Source organism: Dermochelys coriacea, chromosome 27 (assembly GCF_009764565.3).
Source record: "Dermochelys coriacea isolate rDerCor1 chromosome 27, rDerCor1.pri.v4, whole genome shotgun sequence".
Classification (NCBI taxonomy): Eukaryota; Metazoa; Chordata; order Testudines; family Dermochelyidae; genus Dermochelys; species Dermochelys coriacea.
This window is the reverse complement of record NC_050094.1, coordinates 12735231-12760284: the sequence shown is the minus strand read 5'-3', so window position 1 is coordinate 12760284 and position 25054 is coordinate 12735231. Positions and strand designations below refer to the sequence as shown.

The following is a 25054-nucleotide window of genomic DNA, read 5'->3' as shown; positions in this document are numbered from 1 at the left end:
AAGGAAAACACAGAGCCCAGAACTCAGGTCTCAACAGGTAAAAGCGCCTGGAGTGTTGTTTTTAAACACAGCTGCTTGCAAATCCCCAGACTTCTCTATTGCCTCCTGAAGCCCCCTTTGGTTGGAATCTGCCCAAGTGTAGGCAGGTTCCCTTTATCCATTTCAAAGGTTGCCCATATACCCAACCACTGCTGAGTGTTTGTAATTATGGCAGTAGCTGTCTAAAGCCTTGCAGAAACCCCGAGGGAGAGATTACGAAAAAGGAATTTACAAACACCCAAAAAAACCAAAAATCCTTTTGCTAGCTTTTGCCAGGGTCAAGCTGGGCTTAAAGCAGAGATTTGAGAAACGGTTGGTTGTGCGTGGGTCTTGTGCCAGGACTTGTGCCAGGCAGGGAGGAAGGGTCCAATAGGAATCGGTGCAATGGAGCATGCAGGCGAAGTGCCGGGTTTATTTTTATCAGGAAGTGATTGGCGCGGATGAAAAGCAGGTTTGAAGCTGCAGGAGGATTGTGAGATGTTCCGCAGAGCCATGTGCCCTGCCGTGTTTGTTACAAACCCTGCTGATCTCTCAAAATCAGACGGAGGGGGAGAGATGCCGACACAGTTGGCTATTGAGGCTCAGCACCCAGCCGACTGTATCCAAGCCAAGTTCAAACCCCCTCTGCTCTGTGGACAGTTCAGGATTTCCTGTCACTGGAACTCCCCCAGCTCCCTGCCAACTTTTGGAAGCGTAGTGCGGCCGGCATTAATACCCTCCGGGTCACGGACTCGCTCCCCACACGGTCTGGACGCTGGACGTGGTTAGGAAGTGTCACTTTCCACAGGAAATGCCATGGACTAAAGTAACATCCATTTATCGCGGGAAGGCTTTCAACAGCTTCCTATGGGCTTCCTGTATGACTTCTCCCCACCACAAGGCAGAACAATGGGGTTTAGCCACGACCCTGTAAATGAGCAATTTGTTTGGTGTCCGCCCCCGGTTCTCAGCCCCCTCACTGCCTCAGATAAAAGCTCCTCATGAGTTGGGGAGGCCGCAGTGGGAGGTCAAATGGATTGATGGCTTCTGTGTGTCAGGACTTCTCACCCCCACCGTTGTGATCAGCTAACAAAAGGCTCCTGTCAATTAATTAGACAGAAGCTGTCAACATGGAACTCCAGCAAGGAGCGTTTGATCTGGATGCCAGCAAAGCGCCTTCCACGCAAAGACTTCCCACCGGTCACGAATGCTGGGTGACTCTCCTCCCTCCCTGGGCAGGGGAGTCCCGTCCATCCCACTTCACAGGGAAAAATTCAGCACTCGCCCTCAGTCAGCTGGAGAACAGAAACCAGGAGCCCTGGTTCCCACTCCTGTGCTTTGGCAACGAGATCACACCCCCGTCTCAGAGCCAGAAATCCTGTCTCCCAGTCGCCTGCTCCAACCACTAACACCCAGCCCTTCCCAGGAGTCCTGTCTCATCCCCCCCTCGGACCCCAGACCACACTCGACTCCCGGGAGAGTCAGACTGAAGCATTTGGTTCAAAGAACCCTGGTTCCCGTTCCCCAGCGACGCCGCTTGTCCACTGGCCTTGCTCCTGGGCCTGCTGAGGTTGCCCAGCCAGAGGAGTCAGTTTCACTTGATGTCAGTTACACTTTCCCAGGCTGGGGTTGGGCCCTCCACCCCCCAGCTTCTGGGGGGATGTTTGCATGCTGCTGCGGCAAGCACTGGTGGGCCTGAGCCCTTAGCTCTGCTGAGGGTAACTGAGGACAGAGCATTTGATGGGCCCCCATGGCTTCTCCCAGGGGCACAGGGAACCACTTGGTTTAGATCCTTCCCTTCTGGCTCCAGAGTATCCATTCCCTGGCTCCTGTCACGTGCCCCGTTTCTATGCCATGGAGTCCCCCCTGCTTTACTTCCCTAGGATGGTAGGGGGCGGTTAGGCTTATGACCTAGCTGGGTTGCGCCACACTATTGCTATCCCTCAATTGTAGCTAAGGGACGGGCGCACATACCCTTGGATTGGCATCAGCTCGGCACCCCTGCGCCATGGTTCCTAAAATCCCGGCTGCCCCAAACTAAACAGTCCTGATTCACACAGCCAGCATGGGGTGGGCACCCTGAACTGCTGCAGGCCAGATGCCAGCCAGGTTTCCAAGGGCCCCGGGGCGGGGGCATTACGTAACCCGGTTACGCTGGCTTCAAAGCTCTCGGCTTTGCTGCCTCCTCTGTAGCGGGGCTGGGGTGGAGCTAGCTGGGGCTGGGTGAGGAAATCAGCCCAGTGAGACAAGAAACAAACAATAACACAAACCCACACAGCTTCTCCACCTCCTTCTGGCTTGGATTCCAGAGCAGCAGGTGTGACCAAGCGTTCAAACTAAAAGGCCTTAGCAAACCACCTTCCAACTCTAAGTCCCTATCCCGTGCTCTCTAGGAGAGCCCCCCAGAAGGGAGGGGAAGAAAGGAAAGAGACAGGGGGATAAACAAGCAGGCTATTGCAAACAGGCCCGACTTTCCCGTTCTCATGGGTGGTGCGCTGAGTGGAATGTCTGAAGGGATGGGAAATTGTTACTCCTACGGCACTATACCTCCAAGGTGAGCTTCTTTGGAAGCTAAGTCTTTGGGGTGAAACGGGCTCCAGAAGAGCCCAGGGTAGGAACCCTGCACCTCAACTTTGTTCCCTGTTCAGATCTACACTTCAAACCGGGCTAAAAGCACAGTGCTGCTGCGGAGCAGTTGCTCCAGGCAGCTGAAGGTCCTTGGAAAACCAACGTGATTCTGGCTCTACAGGGCTTGCACGACTGGTGGACTCAATTCAGATGACAGCAGAGTCCGGTCAGTGGCAGGAGTCTTGGTACAGGACTCCCTGGCTCTATTCACGACTCTGCGATTGGTGCACTGTGCGATCCCAGTCAAACTAGGAGTTGGGACTCACAAGTGTTTGTGCAAACCTCTTCTTTGCCCGGGGACACACTTATCAGCCCCGTGAGTTTCCCTTACTGCAGGAGGTTCGGTCATAGTCAGAACAAGACCATCAAAACCAGCTTGGGGTTCAACAATGAGACTGTACATGTGTTGGGGTAACACCTCAGCCGAGATGAGGGCCCCATCGTGCGAGGTGCTGCACAGACACAGAGCAAAAGAAAATCCCTTCCCCAGAGAGTTCACAGCCTAAGGATGGAACTAAACAGCTCCCCCATGCCCTGCCAGTACAAGAGCGACTTTGGGGGCAGGGGGTTCAGATCTTAACTAAATAACAAGCCCCTCTCTCTATTACCAAATGGGACAAACTGGGACCTGGATACAGACTCCAATTCCAAGCCTCTGGCTCATGGGTCCTGGTCTATTGTTCACTCTTGTTCAGGGAGCTGCAGTTCTATGTAACACAATCCCCGTTGGTGGTTTGTTGGCTGCGGGGATCAGATGAGGAACCTCCGGATCTTAGCTTGAGCATCTGCCGGCCCAGCCACCACTAGAGGGAGACAAGAGCATCACGCCGCATGGGCATGGGCAGAAGGAACGCCAGTCAAGGGTGCTGCATCTACAAACCTGACCACGTGCCAGTGGGACGAGAACTCTCAGGCTGGCATTGGTGCTCGTAGGAATTTACCCTGCCCCACCCAACATCCCCCTATAGCATTTGCCCTATTGGATCCCCAATATTCACCCAGCAAATGAAATATCACTTATAAAACACATCTTAGCACAGGTGATCTGAGACCTTATTTTTCTGATTGGCCAGCAGAAAGGAAGAGCACCTTGTGCTGCCTGACTCCCCTCCCACAGACCCTCCTTGCAGACAGACACCCAGGAGAACAATGCCATGATGGGCCATCTGGCAGGAAGAAAAGACGGCTTGCTCCTGCCAGCTGGGTTTGCTGCTGCTGGCACTCTTGCATTTGATCAGATAAGCCTCCTTGGTGGGAGACTGACTCTGCAAGGCTCCTGGTAAACAATCATTACAGCCATGCTGATGGTTGGTTGGAGTTGGATAATCCAGGGTGGGGCTTGCATGTGGATTGAAACCACCAGGCGTACTGAAGCGTGGCCCCAGACTCTGACTGAAGCCCCTTTGGGAGACTGCTGTGTTCGCTCTCCACCTGTCTCCAAGCTCGTGCCATTGAAGTACTGGGAGGCAGGAGAGTGTCACCTGATAGGAACCAAAACTGGTGCAGAATCTGGCCTACTCAGTCTCCACCTCGATTTTGCAGACACAAACCTGGAGAGTTTGGAGAAGCATCCAGACTGAAGCATTTATCAGAACTTCTAGAGAAGCTTTCTCCCTTTTTCCCCATCATCCGCCTGTCCATCATCCTCATTCTCAGATGAAGACAGGCTTCCAAACCTGGTCCATGAGGGAGGAGGTTGGCAGTAGAATGGTTCCTATAGCCCCTCTCTTTCCAGCACGTGTGCAGACACCTGGGTGAATACAGACAGGCAGTGGCTGACATAACTTTAACCCCATTGCTGCAATGGGGCGGGCTGCTAAATAGCCAGTGGTCCATTGCAACAGTGGCACTTTGATGCGGTGCAAGGGGAAGCTATGGAGGAGCATGTTTTCCCCCTAGACAGGCATGCTGTGGCACTGGAGGGGAAGCTGTGCATGGAGGGGCATTGGTGGATGGGGCATTGCAACACACAGCTCTGGAGGGGCAGTCCCGGGATATGGCTGTGCATGGTGCAGTATCAGAGCTACATTATTTTTGCAAGAATCCTTCTTAACTTTCCCCCCACACACGCCAGGCACTGAAGCAGTTAAACCCAAGTTCTGTCCAACTGCAGCTCATGAAATCAGAGACATGGGTTTTGTAACCCAAGCCCAGCCAGCAGACACTGATTTAAAAAAGCCAGGCAGTTCCGGAGGAAGCCACCGGACCGGAGGGGCACGTGGGGGCTCCATTTTTAATCACATCCGGAGAGGGACACCCACAGGCCTAGAGATCATAGAAACACTCACTCCCGTGGCTCGCTCTGATGTCACAGACCGCTCTCAAATCCCTGTGACAGGGGCTAGCGTTCAGTGTGCAGTGAGGGGGCTGGGGGAGCTAGAGGGACACGGGATTTTCTGCCAGAGTCCAAGCCGAGGGATAAAAAAGACCCAATTGTTAAGAGAGCTGGTGGTCAGAGCCCATCCCAGACAAACAAAACTAGTAACAGTTGCATCTCCGAGGAATGGCAATGACAGAGATGGGCCCAAACCATAAGGATCAGACCCCCAAGGGTTATGAGTTCTGGTTCGGGTCACTGAGCATGCACATCTGCTTTTAATACACACCCATCCTATTCATAGAATCCTAGAATATCAGGGTTGGAAAGGACCTCAGGAGGCATCTGGTCCCACCCCCTGCTCAAAGCAGGACCAACCCCAACTAAATCATCCCAGCCAGGGCTCTGTCAAGCCTGACCTTAAAAACTTCTAAGGAAGGAGATTCCACCACCTCCCTAGGTAACGCATTCCAGTGCTTCACCACCCTCCTAATGAAAATGTTTTTCCTAATATCCAACCTAGACCTCCCCCACTGCAACTTGAGACCATTACTCCTTCTTCTGTCATCTGCTACCATTGAGAACAGTCTAGATCCATCCTCTTTGGAACCCCCTTTCAGGTAGTTGAAAGCAGCTATCAAATCCCCCCTCATTCTTCTCTTCCGCAGACTAAACAATCCCAGTTCCCTCAGCCTCTCCCCATAAGTCATGTGTTCCAGTCCCCTAATCATTTTTGTTGCCCTCCGCTGGACGTTTTCCAATTTTTCCACATCCATCTTGTAGTGTGGGGCCCAAAACTGGACACAGTGCTCCAGATGAGGCCTCACCAATGTTGAATAGAGGGGAACGATCACGTCCCTCGATCTACAGGCAATGCCCCTACTTATACATCCCAAAATGCCATTGGCCTTCTTGGCAACCAGGACACCTCATATTCAGCTTCTCGTCCACTGTAACCCCTTGGTCCTTTTCTGCAGAACTGCTGCCGAGCCATTTGGTCCCTAGTCTGTAGCGGTGCATGGGATTCTTCCGTCCTAAGTGCAGGACTCTGCACTTGTCCTTGTTCAACCTCATCAGATTTCTTTTGGCCCAATCCTCTAATTTGTCTAGGGCCTTCTGTGTCCTATCCCTACCCTCCAGCATATCTACCTCTCCTCCCAGTTTAGTGTCATCTGCAAACTTGCTGAGGGTGCAATCCACGCCATCCTCCAGATCATTAATGAAGATATTGAACAAAACCGGCCCAAGGACCAACCCTTGGGGAACTCCACTTGATACCGGCTGCCAGCTGGAGATGGAGCTATTGATTACTACCCGTTGAGCCTGCCAATCGAGCCAGCTTTCTATCCAGCCTATAGTCCATTCATCCAGCCCATACTTCTTTAACTTGCTGGCAAGAATACTGTGGGAGACTGTGTCAAAAGCTTTGCTAAAGTCAAGGAACAACACGTCCTCTGCTTTCCTCTCATCCACACAGCCAGTTATCTCGTCATAGAAGGCAATTAGATTAGTCAGGCATGACCTGCCCTTGGTGAATCCATGCTGACTATTCCTGATCACTTTCCTCTCCTCTAAGTGCTTCAGAATTGATTCCTTGAGGACCTGCTCCATGATTTTTCCAGGGACTGAGGTGAGGCTGACTGGCCTGTAGTTCCCAGGATCCTCCTCCTTCCCTTTTTTTAAAGATGGGCACTACATTAGCCTTTTTCCAGTCATCCGGGACCTCCCCCGATTGCCATCAGTTTTCAGAGATAATGGCCAGTGGCTCTGCAATCACATCCACCAACTCCTTTAGCACTCTCAGATGCAGCGCATCCGGCCCCATGGACTTGTGCTCGTCCAGCTTTTCTAAATAGTCCCAAACCACTTCTTTCTCCACAGAGGTCTGGTCACCTCCTACCCATGCTGTGCTGCCCAGTGCAGTAGTCTGGGACCTGACTTTGTTTGTGAAAACAGAGGCCCTACATACCCAGCTGAGGTTGCGCTGGTCACTGGGGGGGCGGTGGGTGAATTGGAAGACGAAGGGCATTGGGACAATTTCTATTGCCACTGTATGAAATGAGGGGAAACTTGATGCCGTAGTTAGGGTTCTAGTCTGGGACTCAGAAGGCCAGGCCTCGATGCCCTGTGTGACCATGGGCAAGTCACTTAGTCTCTCCTTGCCTCCGTTTCCCCATCTGTAAAATGGGGATAATAGCATGGCCTGGCCTCACGGGGGCGTGAGGATAAATACATTTAAAGATGGTGAGGAGCTCTGGTAACAGAGGCCAAAGGTCAATTAATCCCAAACAAGATGGTGGGTTTTGTGTGAGGTGAATGTTTGCCCAATAGGAACTCAGCTGAGACTCCACAAACTCATTGCACGGGGGTCAGCAAACAGCGCTTAGGCTGTTAATGTGCTCACCCCAGCATTACTGTCTCTGCACCCACTGTGCTGCCCAGCATCAGTAGCAGCAAGTCAGTCTGATTCTTGGGGGTTGACGGGGGGAAGATATGAAGGCCAACAGATGGTCTAGCATTCACACACCACTGCAATTACTAGTTACCCCCTTGTTAGCATTTATCCCGAGACAAAATGTTTCCCGCACCAGACAGGGCTGGGGCCCAGCTCTGGGCCCAGTTTTAAGGCATGCTGCACGTGGAGGCCAATATTTTAAACTATTCAGTCGATCATTTAGGGAGCGAAACACAGGTGTGTCTTTATCCCACCCTGAAACCCCACCTGTGGCTTTCCCTGCTGGGACGCTCTGGGAACAGGGAGGACCCTTGTACCCCAGCTTCTGCCCAAGCAACTCATGCCTGAGGGATTTGGAGGGTGTGATGGGGCCAAGCCACAGATAGGAGTTATGGATCTTTACTCCCCCAGACAGTTATGGATCTTTACCTCAAGCTGTAGCAACTCCTACTTTTAGGCTGGAGGTTCCCAGTTCAGTCCCCACTGTGTCAGCCAGGAGGGCGTCTTGCATCTGGGCCGCCGGTGAGGGACCAGTCGACCTGGAGATAAGTCTCTATGATGGGGCTCTCCTTCTGCTGAGCTGTGGCCATAGGATACCAGAGGCCTTGGTGCCCCTTTGGTTTGGGCAGATTCACAGAGTTTAAAACCAGAAGGGCCCATCCTGACCGTCTACTCTGACCCCCTGCATAGCACAGGCCAGAAAACTGGCCCCGGCAATTCTTGCCTCCAGCCCATACCTTGGGGTTGAGCTAGAGCAAGGTGATTTCTGTATACTGTTAATCGCTGGACTGGGACAGAAACACAGGACCTGGTGGCTCAGGGACACAAGTGCTCCCACCTGAGGCCCAAGTCGCTACCATGGATTCCTCGCAGAGCAGTACGGCCAAGGCTCTGCCTCACCCTGTCTCCCCTGATTGACGGTGGCAGCAGGTAACCCCCAGGCTGTTGCAGGTTTTGACAGAACCGCTTTTTCCGGTTGGGCATGTTTAAAAAGGCAACGGACTGACGCAATGTTATGGAGCCAAGCTTCCCCTCCCGGACACACCTCCACCTCGCCTGCCCTGAGGCAGCCTTCCCCCGCCCTGCCTCCTGCAACTGCTGCAGTTGTCACCACATGCTGTGAGTGGCCTGCTGTCCACTTGCCCACGGTGATGCAGGCCACCCAGGGGGGTATGGGGGCTTGACGGGCCATTGCCCTGACTCTTCTTCCCCAGGCAGTGCGTGCCACCTGGGGGACAAGCCAAGGTTCTTCACCGTGTCCATTTTGGCCCCAGCATTTATAAGTGATCAAAACCAAACGGGGGTAAAATAGCTGCAACAGGATAATAAATAATGAGCATTTTACTTCTTAAAGATGAGCCAGGGCCTGCATACCACAAAGACAATAAGGCACCAGAAACTTAGCGCCAAGTCCCGTTTGAAGTCCTGGAATGTGGGATGTTTTCCTAGACGTATCTGGTCCACGGGGCAGCACAATACACTAGTGGAGGCCATCAATTCAATCCCAGTGGGTTGGCCAAGATGGACACCACCCCTAGAGCAAGAGGCAACCGCCCTGCATTGCTGGGCTGCAGACAGACTGACAAGTCCCTTAGGGGCCTTGGGGGAAAGGAGGTGGAAACTAACTCTGCCCAGGGAACTGGAGAAAGGATCAGATCTTAGAGAAGGGAGGGGTAGCAACCAGAGGATGGTGATCTCCAGGAAGGAAGCAGCTGGGAGATCTTCCTCCTTGACCAGACTGGGGCTTGATGGGTCTATGTCTATGAGAGCAGCACTCCTGAAGGGTTGGGGCTGAGAGACTCAATTCCCTTAGAGATGCTGGTGTAACCCACAGGTACATGTGTGTTACTGGTCCCCCTCTGTGCCTGAGCCTCGCCATACTTCCAGCTCAAATCCAGGATACGGGCCCACTTCTATGACAGCCGCCATCTTGGCCAACACCCCGGCCATTGAACCAGGGAACCTCCAGAGCTAAGTTTGAGCAAGACAGATCCTCTGTGGATCAGGCACAGAGGGGGGCCCTGTACCACGCACTGATGAATGGGCTACACCAACTCACTGGAGGAACAGGGTCTTCCGTTAGGCTCAGCCGGGTGGGTGGCCCATCAGGATAGTACAGAGGGAAAACTCCTTTCGGGGGTATGCGTTTCCCCTGGGGGAAGCAGCTGAGTTGCAGCAGACTGAAGGGCTGGATATCCTTGGCAGGGTTGACCTGGAGTCTCCAGGAATTAAAGATTAAGCTTTTATTAAAGATTATGTCGTAAAGAAATCTCCAGGAATACATCCAACCCAAACTGGCAACCCTCGCCCTTAGCCCCCACAGTGGCGGGGGGCAGCACCACCGTGCCATTCCTCCTTGGCTTCTCCCACCCACCCCCCCAAAGAGGCAGGCGGGCTAAGGACATCTCATTCCCAACATTCAGTCCGCAGCGGGGTCTCTACAGGGGACAATGGCCCGCGAGGGCCTGTAATAAAGTCAACTTCCCGCGGCCAGGCATTCTCTGGATGGCAGTAGCCAGTCTCCTAGCAATGCACGGATGGCGGTAGGCCTCAGGCCTGCCTGGTCCAGCTGAATGGGAGGCCTGACTCTGGAGCTCTTATCTGGGGCTTGGGCGGAGGGCAGATTAAAATTAACAGCGCCTTTTAGGCAAGCCAGCAAATAGCCTGGGCCATTCTCAGCCACGAGAGACAGGGGCAACTGTGCCTCAGAAGCAAGATAGCTGGGAATCAATAACCCCCGGGCCGTACTGCCCGTGTGCTACCTCTGTTATCCAAAGGGTCTTCACTCAGGATCTGTCCCCCTTGGTCTCCTGGGGGCTGGTCTGCAGCTAGCCAGCACCCCCCCACACATCTATTGTTGCACCAGTGGGTCTGCAAACAGTACCCCCCCACCCCCAGTCTGGACTGTGTAGGCAAGTGGTGACTTTGCACTGGTAAAATGGACCCGCGCCTGATCCCTCAGGAGAGAATCTAGGTTGGCAAATACAGGGGATGGATGGGGAGAGCAGGGAGTGAAGTGGGGGGTTCTCCAGCTCTCTCCTCATGCCTGTCCTGGCTCCCCACTGCCCACACATGGGTGAGGGGGAGTTGTTGGGGTTCCAGTCAGCCAGGGCTGCAGCAGGGATTACAGCAGGTGATTATAGGGACGGTGCTTTGCTAGCCGTTGGCAGGGTAGAGACAGAGAAGCTAGAGAATGGAGCAGGCTGCTGCTGGAGCTGCCCGCTGGGTCTCTGGTCATGCAAGTGCTGTGACTCCAGTCTCCCCTTTGTAGAAAACTGATGGACAGAGACTAGTTTGGCCAAGCCTGCTCCTTTCCCTTTGATCAGATCAGTTCGGTTGGTATCCCCTGCCCACCCCCAACTCTTTCCACCAGCTGGGGAATCAAGCCCCAGGACTGATCACTGGGGAATTTTCTATTCATGTCCCTTTGCCTTTCATGTGAGCACCTCAAAGCTCTTTACATACGAACAAACTTTCCTCACACTCCCAGAGGCCAGGCTTATTATCCCCATTTTAATGAATTTAAGCTTAAATTACCATATGTGCAGCAGGGGGTCGTCAAGTCCTGAATAAGGAAGTTATACCATATGGCAGGTAGGGAAACTGAGGCACAAAATGATGATCTGACTGACCCAAAGTCACACAGCAGGTCACAGGGAGAGACAGGAATAGAACCCAGGCGTTCTGATGCCCAGTGCCCCTGCTCTAACGAAACAGACCTCTCCCAGACCTGGGAACAGAACCCAGGAGTCCTGACTCACACCCCGTCTTGCTCTCACCTCCCATTTGGTAGCCTTGTGGATTTGTTTAATTCTGCTGTTCTCCAGGATGCAGAATTATGGGGAAAAAATAGATTCATAGATACTAAGGTCAGAAGGGACCATTCTGCTCATCTAGTCCGACCTCCTGCACAGCGCAGGCCACAGAATCTCACCCACCCACTCCTATGAAAAACCTCACCTATGTCTGAGCTATTGAAGTCCTTAAATCATGGTATAAAGACTTCAAGGAGCAGAGAAGCCTCCCTCAAGTCAACCATGCCCCATGCTACAGAGGAAGGCGAAAAACCTCCAGGGCCTCTCCAATCTGCCCTGGAGGAAAATTCCTTAGAATAGAAGCAGGGGCAAACATTTCTCTGCCAGCTACTGAGGTGGGGGTGGGGAGGAAGGAAAGAGGCAGCAGCTGTTGAGTCTTTGAGGTTCGCTCTGTGCCCCCCAAGTCCATCCCAGTAAAAGCAAACTGCCCTGTCATGCACCCCGGGGAGCAGTGCTGGCATTTGGCCCGGTGACCCTATAGCAGAAGCTCACTGGCTGCTCGCCACAGATCACGGGAGCCAGGATTCCATTTGTCAGATTACTGAAAAGCTCGGGCAGTGTCGGCTACGTGACTGAGCAGCCGGGAGAAGGGATTTGTCCTGGGCTGGGCTGGGAAGCCTGCATGCTTGGGACTTCAAATCCAGGTTGGAAAAAACTGACCCACACAGAGATTCAGAGAGATGCTGTTTTGTTTCCTCTCCCTTTGTCACAGACACTCTGTAACTTCAGGGAGAGGTTCCTAACCCGCCTTGTTCCTTTCCAACTCAAACGGTCCTACCCCACCTCCACAGTGGTAAATTACCAACCCTCCCCAGCCTTTGGCCTGTGGGCTGGGACAGCAAATAGGGCGCTCCCCGCCCGGCCTGACTGACAGCTCGCCTTGGGCCGAGCAGCTGCCCAGCAATGGCATGCCGCGTGCATAAAGCCAGCCGTGTCCAGCAGCCTCCCGCCTGCTCTGGGTCACAGGACGTGTCTACGCAGCCTGATTCTGAGCTGTTTCTTGTCTGGGTTTGTGCTAAGGTGAGGAGTTCTGTCCTGGCGCAAAGGAGCTGAGCCCTCTGGGAGCTGTGCTTGGAGCCGCCTCCTTGATCCCCTTGGGGGGCTCCAGCTTGCTGTCCAGCTCCCAGGCTCCTAAACTTGATGTCATTGTCTGCTGCTCTCTCTTGCGCTAAGCCTAATTTCAGCTTCCTCTGTGTCCCCTGCCCTTTCTTCCTGCCAACCCCCTAGCACATTCCTCACTCAGCAGCTTCGCTACCATCCCCTCCGGCCTGCCACAGTGCAGCTGCTAACATCACTTTGCCCTGCCAGCACTCTGGGGCAGCACCTGACCCCGACGGGAGCATCGACTGGACTCTGCTGAGCCAAATGTTGTCCGACCCCTTCGGTTCTGTCCCACTAGCTCTCCCCAGAGTGGCTGCTGCCATCGCAAGTGGCCCAAACTCTGTGGCAGAGCATGGCAAGCTGGGAACCACTGCACCAACCACATATCCATCGATACATTGATCTCCAGCCCCATTAGCTGGGGAAGCCAGCAGGGCCCCCCCCATTTCCTGTTCCCACCCATTCCTTACCCACCCCTCTACTCAGAGTAGCCACTGCCCCTCCCCACTGGCTGCATTTCCCAAGGCCCAGCAAGCAGGGCTCTGAACATTTAACAGCTGCTGCTGGGACACAGGGAGGCTTAGGAAAGTTCGGAGTGTGGGAGATCTCTGCTGTGGCAGAAGTTTAAAGGTCACCTTCAGAACAAGCTGGGCCAGGGCAGATTTGTATTTCATGCTAGGCTAGCACAGAGAGGAATCCCCCAGAGGCTGGGGAGATAAAGAGGGAAAGAGAATAATTAATGCCAGGGGCTGATCTGATCTGTCCTTGTAAGCTTCCTGGCTCAGCGCTGCACCATCACAGGGGTTCCCCAATTTCCTGATCCTGCAACTGAGCGCATGGAGGGCAGCATGATGTGGGAATCCCTTTTGGATTTGGAAGCTTCTCCCCTTCAAGCAGCACCTGTGCTATGCAGAGGGAGGTGGGGCTCTCGAAGGAGTGTGGTGTTTCCTAGAGGATCCTGGGGGCAGTCCTGGGGACCATCGTTTGACCAGAACAGATCCAAGCGCATGCCCAGTGCATAGAGCAGAACAGAGAATGTAAAGCTTCATGCTGCCAGGGGAATCATTTGAAGCGGAGGATCCCATCTCCCATAGATAGCTTGTTTTCGCTTTCTTGACATCACCTGCAGCCAAAGCTCAAGGTCTAAATCCACCTGCTGATCAAGAGATTGGTGTAGGATTTCAGAGAACAATGAACTGTGGCAGCTTTTGGTGGGGCAAAGGCCAAAAGAGTCCAGCCAGGGCCAGATTTTCATTGGGAGCTGCTGGACTTGTACCAACACCTGGCCCCAGGAGCATGAGTACGTTTTATAAGGGAGGTTTCTCAAAGCTGGATTTGGATGCCCAGTTACAATTAAATGGAATCGGGCTTCCAAAATCCATGAGCTTTGGCTTCCAAGTCTCACCCTCCTATCCCCAGTCCTCTCCTCCCGCTCCCCGCAGGGTCTGGTGACCTTCCTGGCATGAGGCAAGGCCTGTCTGTTTACTCTGCCTTTTGGAAGAGGGTCAATGCCATGCTGGGAAGGGAGCTGAGGTTTTTGGGGGGACTGCTGGTGGGGTAGTGTCTGGCTTTAGTCTGATGGCCTCTCTTTTCAAAGCTGTTGCATGTGCGCCTACGAATAAGACAGGGCACCTTTTATCGCTGTATGGATCCATATAAATCAATAGCCTAGCCACACGTTTTGTACAATGCTCCTTTTAGTCTATTTATCTGCTGGTCTGAACCCCATCTGAACGGCTCGCAGTCTTTGCATTTGTCCTCACACAGCCACAAGGTACTTATCCCCACTGTGCAGATGGGGAAACTAAGGCACGGAGAGGCTAACTGACTTGCCCAGGGTCATGCAGGGTGCAGTGACAGAGCGGGGACTTAAACCTGAGTCTCCCAAATCCCTGGTTAGCTGCCTAACCGCTGGGCCCATCCTGCCTCTGCAGCCATTTGCTAACCAGGGGAGGGTTGTTCAAAGGAGCCTGAGGGAGGGAGGCATTTCCTAAGGGAAATTCAGTGGGCACTGAGTGCCTGATTCTTTTAGGATAATCTCAGCTTCTGGACTGAATAAACCGACAGCACAGAGAAGCACCACACTCAGCACCTGCGGATCCCTTTATTGGTAGCCTCCGCCGAGGGCTAAGCAGGTGGTAGAGACCAAACTCCCCCTGGGGGTCAGGCACAAGACAGATTGCGGAGATGCCGTGTAGGGAGGGAGGGCATGGAAAGCGCGCCCTGCTGTTTTCTCGGCTGTCCTTGTTCTAGGGATAGGCTAAGAAGCGCTGGCCTCCAGGGCTGGCCAGCCAGCATTTAAACTAGAAAAGGAAGATGCTGAGTGCTGCCCTATTTGCTCTGTCCTCTCTGAGGGGAGGGGGGATGTATCCTGCTGTTTCAGGAGGTGGAATCAATGCTCTGACTATGATCCCATCTCACCCACATACTAAGGGACAGAGAAGTACAACTAGCACTCCTGGGAGAGTGCATCCTACCTACACAGCCTGAGATGCAACATCCCTGAGCAGGTGCCAAGCTGAATCTCATCCCATCCATCCATCCATTACAGGAAGATTGTCCCTTTCTCCGCCCACCTTCTCCGCTACCTCCCGCTTCACCAGGCTGGCCTGAGGGCAGCGGTGGAGGTGGGGGGATGGTGTGGTCTCCTCTCTCCCAGCTGTGCTCTGCGCCCCTGGCAGTGAATCTGAAGGGAGCTGGCTGCCAAAGGAGGAAAGTTGGGTGCAGCTTGTTAAAGTTGCGTAGGAATGTGAGACAGCCCAGGTGCCCAGCAAGGTTAGTCAATTATCAATCATTAAAGACTCACTCATGCAGTCAGCACTGGACATTTCGCTGGGAGACTAAGGGCCTCTTGTTTATACTGATGTTAAATGCCTCGTGTGCAAAGAACCTGTTTAAAAACCTGGGGGACAGAAGGCCTCTGTTTAACCACAAAGCGGTGGGGAGAGCTCCTCACACAAACATGCATCAAACTCTGCTAACAGCTCTCAAACCTGACCTGGAGGGAACAATTCTTCGGCAGAGCAGGGAGTCTAGCTTTCAATCCCTGCTAACAAGCGTTCCAATTAGTGCCAATGCTTCTCCACTGCAAATTGGACTGAGGTGTCACAAACTCATCACACATTTGCCACTGAAAAAGCCAGAAGAGTGTAACTGCTACTGACCTGGACTGGATTCAAACAGGCCACTTAGCTATGAAAGCCTCTATATTCTATTAACCCGCTGTGGCGAGCGTGGGAGAGTCCTGTATTATTTTTATTAATAATTATGTGTGCCTCAGTTTACCTGCTTGATATTATCTTCCCTGATCGCATGGCATTAAATCAGAGGAAGGGAAACAGACAGGAAATGAAACAATGATGGAGAGAAGGTATTTCCAGAGAGAATACCAAGGGTCTTCCAAGGAGCAATGGTGGGGACAGGGGAAATGGGGAGGCTATTAATTGGGAAATGCCCATCTGCCTGTCTCCAGCTAGGCTAGCAGGTTTATTTTTCCCAGGCTCAAGCCTAGGATCAAAGGGACACTGAACCATTAAAATTCCCCCGCCTAGAGAGGAAGGATAGTGAGCGGGCAGCAGGAGCAGGAGGTGAATCTCTGACAGAGATGCACAGAGAGGATGCTGAGGGGGTTGTCTGTCTCTCCCAGGCCAGCTGTAGGGTGAGTGCAACTTGCCCAAAGCTTGCAAGGAAAGAACGAAGTGTAGGTAAGATTCATAAAAAGAAAAGAAGTACTTGTGGCACCTTAGAGACTAACAAATTTATTTGAGCATAAGCTTTCGTGAGCTACAGCTCACTTCATTGGATGCAGCATAAGCTTTCGTGAGCTACAGCTCACTTCATCGGATGCATGCCATCTAATGAAGTGAGCTGTAACTCACGAAAGCTTATGCTCAAATAAATTTGTTAGTCTCTAAGGTGCCACAAGTCCTCCTTTTCTTTTTGCGGATATAGACTAACACAGCTGTTACTCTGAAACCTGTCATTAGGTAAGATTCATGCACATTGGCCTTTGTTATTTTAACCCAATTCTCTCCCAACTGTGCTCCTGTCGAGTAATGAATAATACTTTGTTTTGAAAAGGCTGAACTGTGTGGCTGCATAAATTATCTGGTTACGCAGCTCCTGAGAGAGAAGCCTCCTGCAGGGAGCCAAGCCAAAACTGGAGCCCTGGGGAGAAACCGGGGTGCTATCACCCGGGGACCCAGTGGCACAGGTGCAGAATTCTGCCTCGAGTGAGATGGGCCTATCGCTAGAAGACTGCCGAGGGGTACAAAGCAGAGCACACTCTGTGATCTTTGACATCAGCCCTTCAGTCAGAGATTGTGTCTTACTATAGGGCTATGCCTCGCCAAGCCCAATGGGGCCCTGATCTCAGGTGGGGCTTGTGGGTGCTATTATTTATTATCTACATTAAAATAACAGCCACCATTTAAAAAAAAAAATCTAAGCAGGGTCTGGAGAAAGTGAATTGAAGAGATGACTCTACAGGCAAAGATTCCTAATGGAGGGATCCATTCAGCTGCGGAACTGGGTCTTAAGGAAGAATCTGGATGCTCCATCTCTACAGATGCTTAAAACTGGAGGACTGCGCAAGCACGGAGAATAGACCCACGGAACAATCCTGAACCTGCTGGGAGGACGTAATTTAACAGGGCTTTTTCCACTGCTAACCTGGACGATTCCATAGCCTGACCAGGACGTTGGAGATAGTTAATTTAGTCAGATTTTTAGATGCACTGATTCCAGGATCACGCACAAAACATCCTCCAACAACACACACGCAGACTCACCCCAGGGTTAAGCTGCACACAACCTTGCAATCACCCATTGTGTAAACAGACGGGCCTGACCTTGTGCCCTAAATGTTATCAGACTCAGTTTCTCTCAGTGTCCAAAGTAATTCTACCGTAACCAGCAGTGACTCTGTAACCCAATGGACCGAGTGTTTGCGGGATTGGGGCAGTGGCTCTTTTTAATGTCAGAGGTGTTATCACTGTTTATTTTGGAACACTGTAACTCAGGCCCTGCCAGGATGTCCCCATTCCTGGGAACAGTTTCTCTCTCCTGGGAAATTAGGGAGATCAATTAACTTAAACAGTTTTTCAGATATTGGGATCCCAATAAACACAAAGCATCTTATTGGCATGTGAACTGGAAAAGGTGATTCAGAATTCAGTGCCCACTTTATGCTTGGATCTCACCAGCTTAGCAGGGTTGGGCCTAGATGGAATGTATATGGGGCAGACAGATACACACAAGCACACAGGAAAACCCAAGCAGTGCTCCCAAGTCAGTAGGTGATGCTCTTTCTGAACCAATGTCCCACCATGGCAGTAAGGGGCACACTGGTGCTGTTTATTGTCTGAGATATCAGCTGAAGTAATTAAAGATCCTGTGGGATTTTTTTCCCTCGGGAGTAGGTGGGTTAACCTGGCTGTCCTTGCCAATTCCAATCTGAGTAAATACGTTCTGCCACCCTACATCCCCCTTCACTACTACAGATTCAACTGAAGGAGTTTTCCCCTTTGCTTTCTCCCTCAAACTGTTGGATAGTGTTGCTTTGTGCTGTTAGGCAGCTGATATGTTCCACCCCAGAACTGGCTGCATCTCACCTTGTGAGTGAAGTTACTCCTGTATATGTAAAGTCTCTGAAGCACTTCAGGATGAGAGACCCTTTATAAAATACTGTTCTCTGAGGGCCACATTGCCCAGGAGCTCTTATCACTAAATATAGTGTATTACAGGGACCCTAGGGCCTAGGTATGGGTTTAAAGTAGACCTGCCCAATTTGCAGGTCAACTTCATACTCAACTAAGACATCAGAAAACAAACACTACTAGTTAGTAAAGATTTGGGTTTGTGCATAAGGTGCTATGAATCATTTACCCGAATCCAACATGCTGGATATCTCCCTTGGGAATCAGCAGCTAGAATTTCCTGTCTGTCCTCTCATCCAATAGAGTGGGATAGTCAATGAGCTACAAAATGTAACTGTGTCAATAAAGCTGCAGCCCCACAGTATTCAAATAAACAGCTCGACACTGTAAACAGCAAACAAGATGGATGAGGTTGTAACATTTTCAATAAACAACTTGCCTTCTGGCTAAAATCTCAAATCTTTTTGGCCTCGCTTGTAAATTTTGAAAAACATGCAAAACAAGCATTCACTTTCAACCAGCCCCCTCACAAGCCTCTGAAACTTGTAATATAAACTCCTTTCCAGACTATTTAATGTGTGAGTGAGATAGAAAACAATTGCCCAGGTAAACTATTACTGGACTCCAGATTCATCCTCAGGTGATTCCGCACACAGAGCAACATATGATTAAAGAGACGAATTCAGCCCGTAGAGTTCATCCAGCACCTCAGAGTGAGTAAAGTCTGACCCAGCCATCTACTACTGTACAGAACAATCAGATGGGTAACTCTGTTCCCTTACCATGCAATGATTAGGTACACAACTCCCTCCAGATCTCTGCATCATGCAACCTGAGTGTCTGCATGTGACTGCCTTTGTGCTATTAGGCAAGTTCCATGGACCCTATTTTTTAAACCCACTCTTTCCTTGTAACAGCGACAACGAGAAAAGGGAATGAAAGAAACCATTTTCAAACCAGCCAAGTCTCCCCCTCCCTACGCTCCTGTTGCAGCCGTAGTTCTCTGCCTCTCTAGTCACGTCTGACTGGTGTAATGGTCCCTGGGAAAGGGGCACAGCGATCGCTCTTTCGTGCGTGTCTAAAACAACACAAAAGGGCAACATCTAGAAACACCCTCCCGCACTGAAGCGGCAGCCCTGCTCTGACGAGGGAAAGCTCCAGCTAAATCCTTGCTCAACCAGGACTCCTGGGACCCAGTCAATGTCATGATCGCGAAAGTAATTAACAAACTCTTCGCCCCCTACTCCCCCTCACACCTCACTCTGCTGGGTGGAATGATTCATTTCTGCGTTCTCAGTAGATCTCTGAGTAACGACACTAAAGATCATTCAACTAGGTCAGGTCTCTTTCTTTATGCAAGTTCCACAAAACTTCAGAGAAAGTTTTTTTGGGTGTGCCCCCCTCCCCCCTTACTTTTCCGGGGCTGCGTCTGCTTGTTTGGAGTTTTCTTCGCCCACATCCTAAGATCTCTCTCCCTGATCTGAAGTTTTTCTTTCCTAACGTCCCACACAAGCTTGCTTTTCTCCCTCTCTCTCTCTCTCTCTCTCCCCTTTTTCAAATCTGACCCACCTTCTGTGCTCCAGCAGCCGGGCAAGAAAGAGGCTAAAAGCAGCCCCATGCAGAAACAGCAGCTGCTGGGAAGGATCATCTTTTTCATTGCAGACAGCAACCCATGGCTTCTTGCAGAAAGGGGTCTTCTCAGAAAGTTTGGGTGGGTTTCCCTTCCTTTGCACGCTCAGATCCACAACTTTATTCCTGCACAGCACTTCCTCCTCTGGGCGGCGGGGACGTGCCGCGCGCCCCCGAGCTGGATTCCAGCTCCCTTGGGAGTGGCTAGGCATTCTCACTCCTTGTACCATGCCAAGACCATTGTGTGCCTCCCAAGAAAGCACTTCTCTCGGTCTTCTTGCGGCAGGGTCATTCTGATTTCACTTTTCTCTTTGCCTCTGTTGTTTGGTGTCAGCCTGGGCTGCCCTGGGACAGATCGGAGTAAATGGAGATGTCATGAAAAAGGATGAGAGCGGAAACTAAAAGGGCTGATTGAGAGGTACACATTGGAAAATTTCTCCTGGGATAAGGGAGGCTTGCAAACTGCTCTAAGAACCATTCCAGAGCAGTGAAGCTCCCTCCAGATCAAGGGAACCGGGAGACGGACATTAGCCGCTGCCCAGGGGTTCTGGGATTTAGGGACAGATCTCCAAAGGGTGCAACTCTCCAGGTGCCTAAACAAGCAGCTGGATTTGCAAGAGGGCTTTCAACAGGAGTGGTTGGGTGCTGTGCAGTTTGAATAGCTGACCTCATCTTTCTGTGCCGAAACAGAGGCTCAGCTGACTTGAAAATCTCCCCTGATTGTGGGTGTAGAACCCTCCTGAAAATTCTGGCCCCCTGCTCTGCTTTATAAGGGTGCTGAGCTCATTCCGCAGTGGTCTGTACCTGAGTCTGTGGACAGCCTGAAACAATGGCTCCAAGAGGCATGAACTGCCCTCAGCGGTGTATTTTAACTCTGAAAACTAATGATCATTAATGATTATTTCAAGGGAACATTGTTAACCATTTTGCTGCTGATCTGGGTATGTGAGAAAGGAGAGAGCCGGTGAGACTATGCAGAGCTGGAAGTAAAGTGACTGCTCCATCTAACCCAGTATCCCGTCTCTGACAGTGGCCAGTTTCAGATGCTTCAGAGGGAATGAACAGAACAGGGCAATTTTGAGTGACCTATCCCTGTTGTCCAGTCCCAGCTTCTAGCAATCAGAGGTTTAGGGGGCACCTGGAGCATGGGGTTGTGTCCCTGACCATCTTGGCTAATAGCCATTAATGGATCTGTCCTCCATGAACTTAGCTATGGGCAAAATTTGGTTTGAGGGTGGAACTTGGGAGAGCATCACTGCAGGTGATCTTGTCAATTCAACCCGATTGGTAGAGCTGAGCCTGAACCAAACCCCTGCATCTGAACACCTCACAACATTAGGGAAGTTTAGATTGGATCAGAATTTAGTAGCTTGGGCCTATCACTGCCTATTGGAAGAGGACTCAGACTGCTACAGTCATTCTGACTGACTGGGATGCATGGGAAGACCAAGGAGGTCAGTTTGAAGGTCAGACCACTAGACAATCAGAATAGCCTGAAAATCTATGAAAATATGTCCTCCGATCTTCTCTGGGAGGGAATCCTTGCCTCATACACCATCCATCAGGGTGCCCAACACCATCTCTCAGGGGATCAGGAGAGGAGGCCGTGATGCATCATGGGAAATGTAGGCCACATGGGAGATGTAGTCCAGCCATGAAGCCCAGCCCCCAGAGCAAACGGGGAGCACGAGGCACCCAAACCACAACTCCCATGAGGCACCATGGTGGCATTTCCAAATAAAAAAGTGTTTTTGTTTTTTTACCAAAAAGATGAAATTTACCATGAAAAAGTTAAATGGAAAAAAATGGTTTTCATTAAAATTTTCCACAGAAAACACCCTCTTTCTCAGATAATCCCTAGTTGAGGCCCCCAAAATCATTCACACAAGCCACCAAACATCCATCAGATGGCAATAATTTCCATTCACTGTTCACCTGGAGCTAGATCTGAACCTATCCCAAGAGGAAGGGACTAACTAGTCACTACCATAAGTCAAGAGAAGTTGGTCTAGTGATAAGGGACTGAGAAAGAGGACACCAAGTTTCAGTTCCTAGATCTGCCTCTAACCCAGCTGTGTAACCTAGGGTAAGTCACTTCTCTCACTATGCCTCAGTTTCCCCTGCTCTAAAATAGCTTAATAAAATTTAAATAAGGGAGATTGCAAGACTTAATGTTCTGAAAGCTTGAGGCCCTTGGATAAAAGGCCCCGGAGAAAGTATCTTGTTAAGAAGAAACTAGTTTTCTTTGTAATTTTCTGGATTCTAAACAGAGGTCAATATCTTGAGTACAAGAGAGTATTTCTAGTCAATATTAGACAAATTAGAGGATTGGGCCAAAAAAATCTGATGAGGTTCAACAAAGACAAGTGCAGAGTCCTGCACTTAGGACGGAAGTATCCCATGCACCCCTACAGACTACGACTGAGTGGCTCGGCCGCAGTTCTGCAGAAAAGGACCTAGGGGTTACAGTGGACGAGAAGCTGGATATAAATCAACAGTGTGCCCTGGTTGCCAAGAAGGCCAATGGCATTTTGGGATGTATAAGTAGGGGCATTGCCTGTAGATCGAGGGACGTGATTGCTCCCCTCTATTTGACATTGGTGAGGCCTCATCTGGAGTACTGTGTCCAGTTTTGGGCCCCACACTACAAGAAGGATGTGGAAAAACTGGAAAACATCCAGCGGAGGGCAACGAAAATGATTAGGGGACTGGAACACATGACTTATGAGAAAAGGCTGAGGGAACTGGGATTGTTTAGTCTGCGGAACAGAAGAATGAGGGGAGATTTGATAGCTGCTTTCAACTACCTGAAAGGGGGTTCCAAAGAGGATGGATCTAGACTGTTCTCAGGGGTAGCAGATGACAGAACGAGGAGTAATGATCTCAAGTTGCAGTTAGGGAGGTTTAGGTTGGATATTAGGAAAAACTTTTTCACCAAGAGGGTGGTGAAACACTGGAATGCGTTACCTAGGAAGGTGGTGGAATCTCCTTCCTTAGAAGTTTTTAAGGTCAGGCTTGACAAAGCCCTGGCTGGGATGATTTAGTTGGGGATTGATCCTGCTCTGAGCAGGGGGTTGGACTAGATGACCTCCTGAGGTCCCTTCCATCCCTGATATTCTAGGATTCTATGAATATCCTAAACAGATATCAGAGTAGCAGCCGTGTTAGTCTGTATTCGCAAAAAGAAAAGGAGTACTTGTGGCACCTTAGAGACTAACAAATTTATTAGAGCATAAGCTTTCGTGAGCTACAGCTCACTTCATCGGATGCATTTGGTGGAAAAAACAGAGGAGAGATTTATATACACACACAGAGAGAACATGAAACAATGGGTTTATCATACACACTGTAAGGAGAGTGATCACTTAAGATAAGCCATCACCAGCAGCAGGGGGGGGAAAGGAGGAAAACCTTTCATGGTGACAAGCAAGGTAGGCTAATTCCAGCAGTTAACAAGAATATCAGAGGAACAGTGGGAGGTGGGGTGGGGGGGGAGAAATACCATGGGGAAATAGTTTTACTTTGTGTAATGACTCATCCATTCCCAGTCTCTATTCAAGCCTAAGTTAATGGGGAGTCTGCTTATTAATATCCTAAGTGGAGATACCTAGCGTGGGGCAGTTGGATTGTGTCCTAGAAGGTATATCTCTGGATAGCATGTGTGATCTGAATCTGAGCAGGTATTGGCACATCTGGCAGAATCCTGCAGCTGGGAAGTTGATGTTTGATTCCTGTTTCCAGCCTCAGAAGACAGACTAATAGAAGAGCTTGCTATATTTGGCAGCCTTCCTTTCATTTCCTCGTGTGGCTGGAAGTCGTCATCAGGGCTATAATGGGCTGCCACAGTTCTGTCTCAGATAAGGAGGAGAGTGTGGTCAGGAGATGGTGGTTTGGGGGAGGAGTCGGCCTGAGAGATTAGACCCTGGAGAAGAAAATCTTGGAAGCAGGAGGGGCTCTTAGAGAATGAACTCCATTCAAGCCTCCGCTGAGCCTTCCAGGCAGCCAAAAAAAAAAAAGTCCATCTGTTGTTGTTATTGTTTTTCTCCCTTTCCTGCAGCCGTTTGAAAAGGGGAGGGAAAACGAAGGCAGGAAAACGAGTTTATTGCTCGAGTTCCCTGTAATCTGCACCTGATAATAGCCAGGCACCACTTTACAATCCGTGCAATTGTATTGCTGTTGGGATGTGTGTGAAAGAGTGGGCAGGGGCAGATCAAGACAGGTCCAAGGGTTGAGACAGTGCAGGCAAGAGAGAAAAAATAAGAGGGTCCCAGGGGACCTTGTCACAGTACACGGATGCAGATGGTTACAACACATTTGCATCTTGGAGAGTAGATGGGGCCAAGCTGGCTGAAAGCTGTACCCTGATTCAGGGACACAATTTACAAACAGTGTGATCCCATCTACTCTGCAAGATAGAACTAAGTTAGGTGAGCACTGCCCTGGAACTACTGGTCAATGAGAGAGCAGCTTTGTTTTGAAAGGGTCTTGGGGGATAGGGTGGAGGAACTGAAGTTCCTTTTGGCCTGGATATTTTCAAATCAAACCCTCTGCCAATTTGGCATTAAGGCATTATCATTTGTGGGCCTTGTTTACACACAGATTTGCATGTGCTTAACTGAGCTCTTGTCTGTATGAGAAAGTTGCTGCTGTTTTAACTGAAGGTGTGATTTTAAACTGATTTAACTAAACTGGTGCAAAAGGTCATGTGGGTGTGCTGGCTTTGATTTAAATCAGGTTTTGGTTTGCCTGATGTTGATTAGGAATCAGTTTAAGATAAATGAAAATAAACTACTCTTTAAATGTGTCCACACAGGGTTTGCACTTGTCTAAGTAAATCAGTTAAAAAACCTATTTAAGTTAAACCAGTGCAATGTCCGTGTGTAGACAAGGCCTTGGTGTGGGGCAATTTGTTCCCTCTCCGACCTTCATTCCCTACTTTGGTCCCCCACTGTAGCATTAGACATTAGCATTTTAACTCTCTGATGTGCTGGGCCTCTCCGCCTCTGAGGGGAAAATGGGCAGGATCAGGATAGGACTCTGCAGCTGCATTGAACACAGACCTGCCTGTGTGTTTGTGATCATGTTGCCATCTAGCAGCTGCAACCAAGAGGATACCAGCCCTATTACTGCAAACAGAAGAATGTCTCCCAGGTTGCAGCTGCTGCTATGGTATTAGGGCTTTGGGAAGATGCCATAGGAAATGGCTTAGAAATGGCAAACCAGAAGCAGTCCACTGAAATCTAGGGCCCTTGCTCTTGTGTGTGCTGAGCTAGTCGAGCTCTGATGGGACTGGGGTCTAGTGGTTAGAGCAGTTACTGGTTAGAGTGGTTATTCATTTCCATAAGCCTCTCAACCTGGAGAGACAGACACCATTCCCCATGATCCTTCTCAGGGTGTGTGTGGGATACTTTCCCATGAACCTCAAAAAGAAAAG

At 50.6% G+C, this 25054-nt stretch overlaps 1 protein-coding gene across 1 annotated transcript in view; it reads right to left on the bottom strand.

The window, feature by feature from the left end:
- The window catches only part of ERBB2 (erb-b2 receptor tyrosine kinase 2), a 41031-nt gene extending 21205 nt beyond the window's left edge, over positions 1-19826 (bottom strand). Inside the window, exon 1 of the mRNA XM_038385689.2 lies at positions 19561-19826. Coding sequence (XP_038241617.1) covers positions 19561-19648 — 88 coding nt within the window. The 5' untranslated portion in view covers positions 19649-19826. The remainder of the gene's footprint in view (positions 1-19560) is intronic.
- Positions 19827-25054: the final 5228 nt, after the last annotated feature.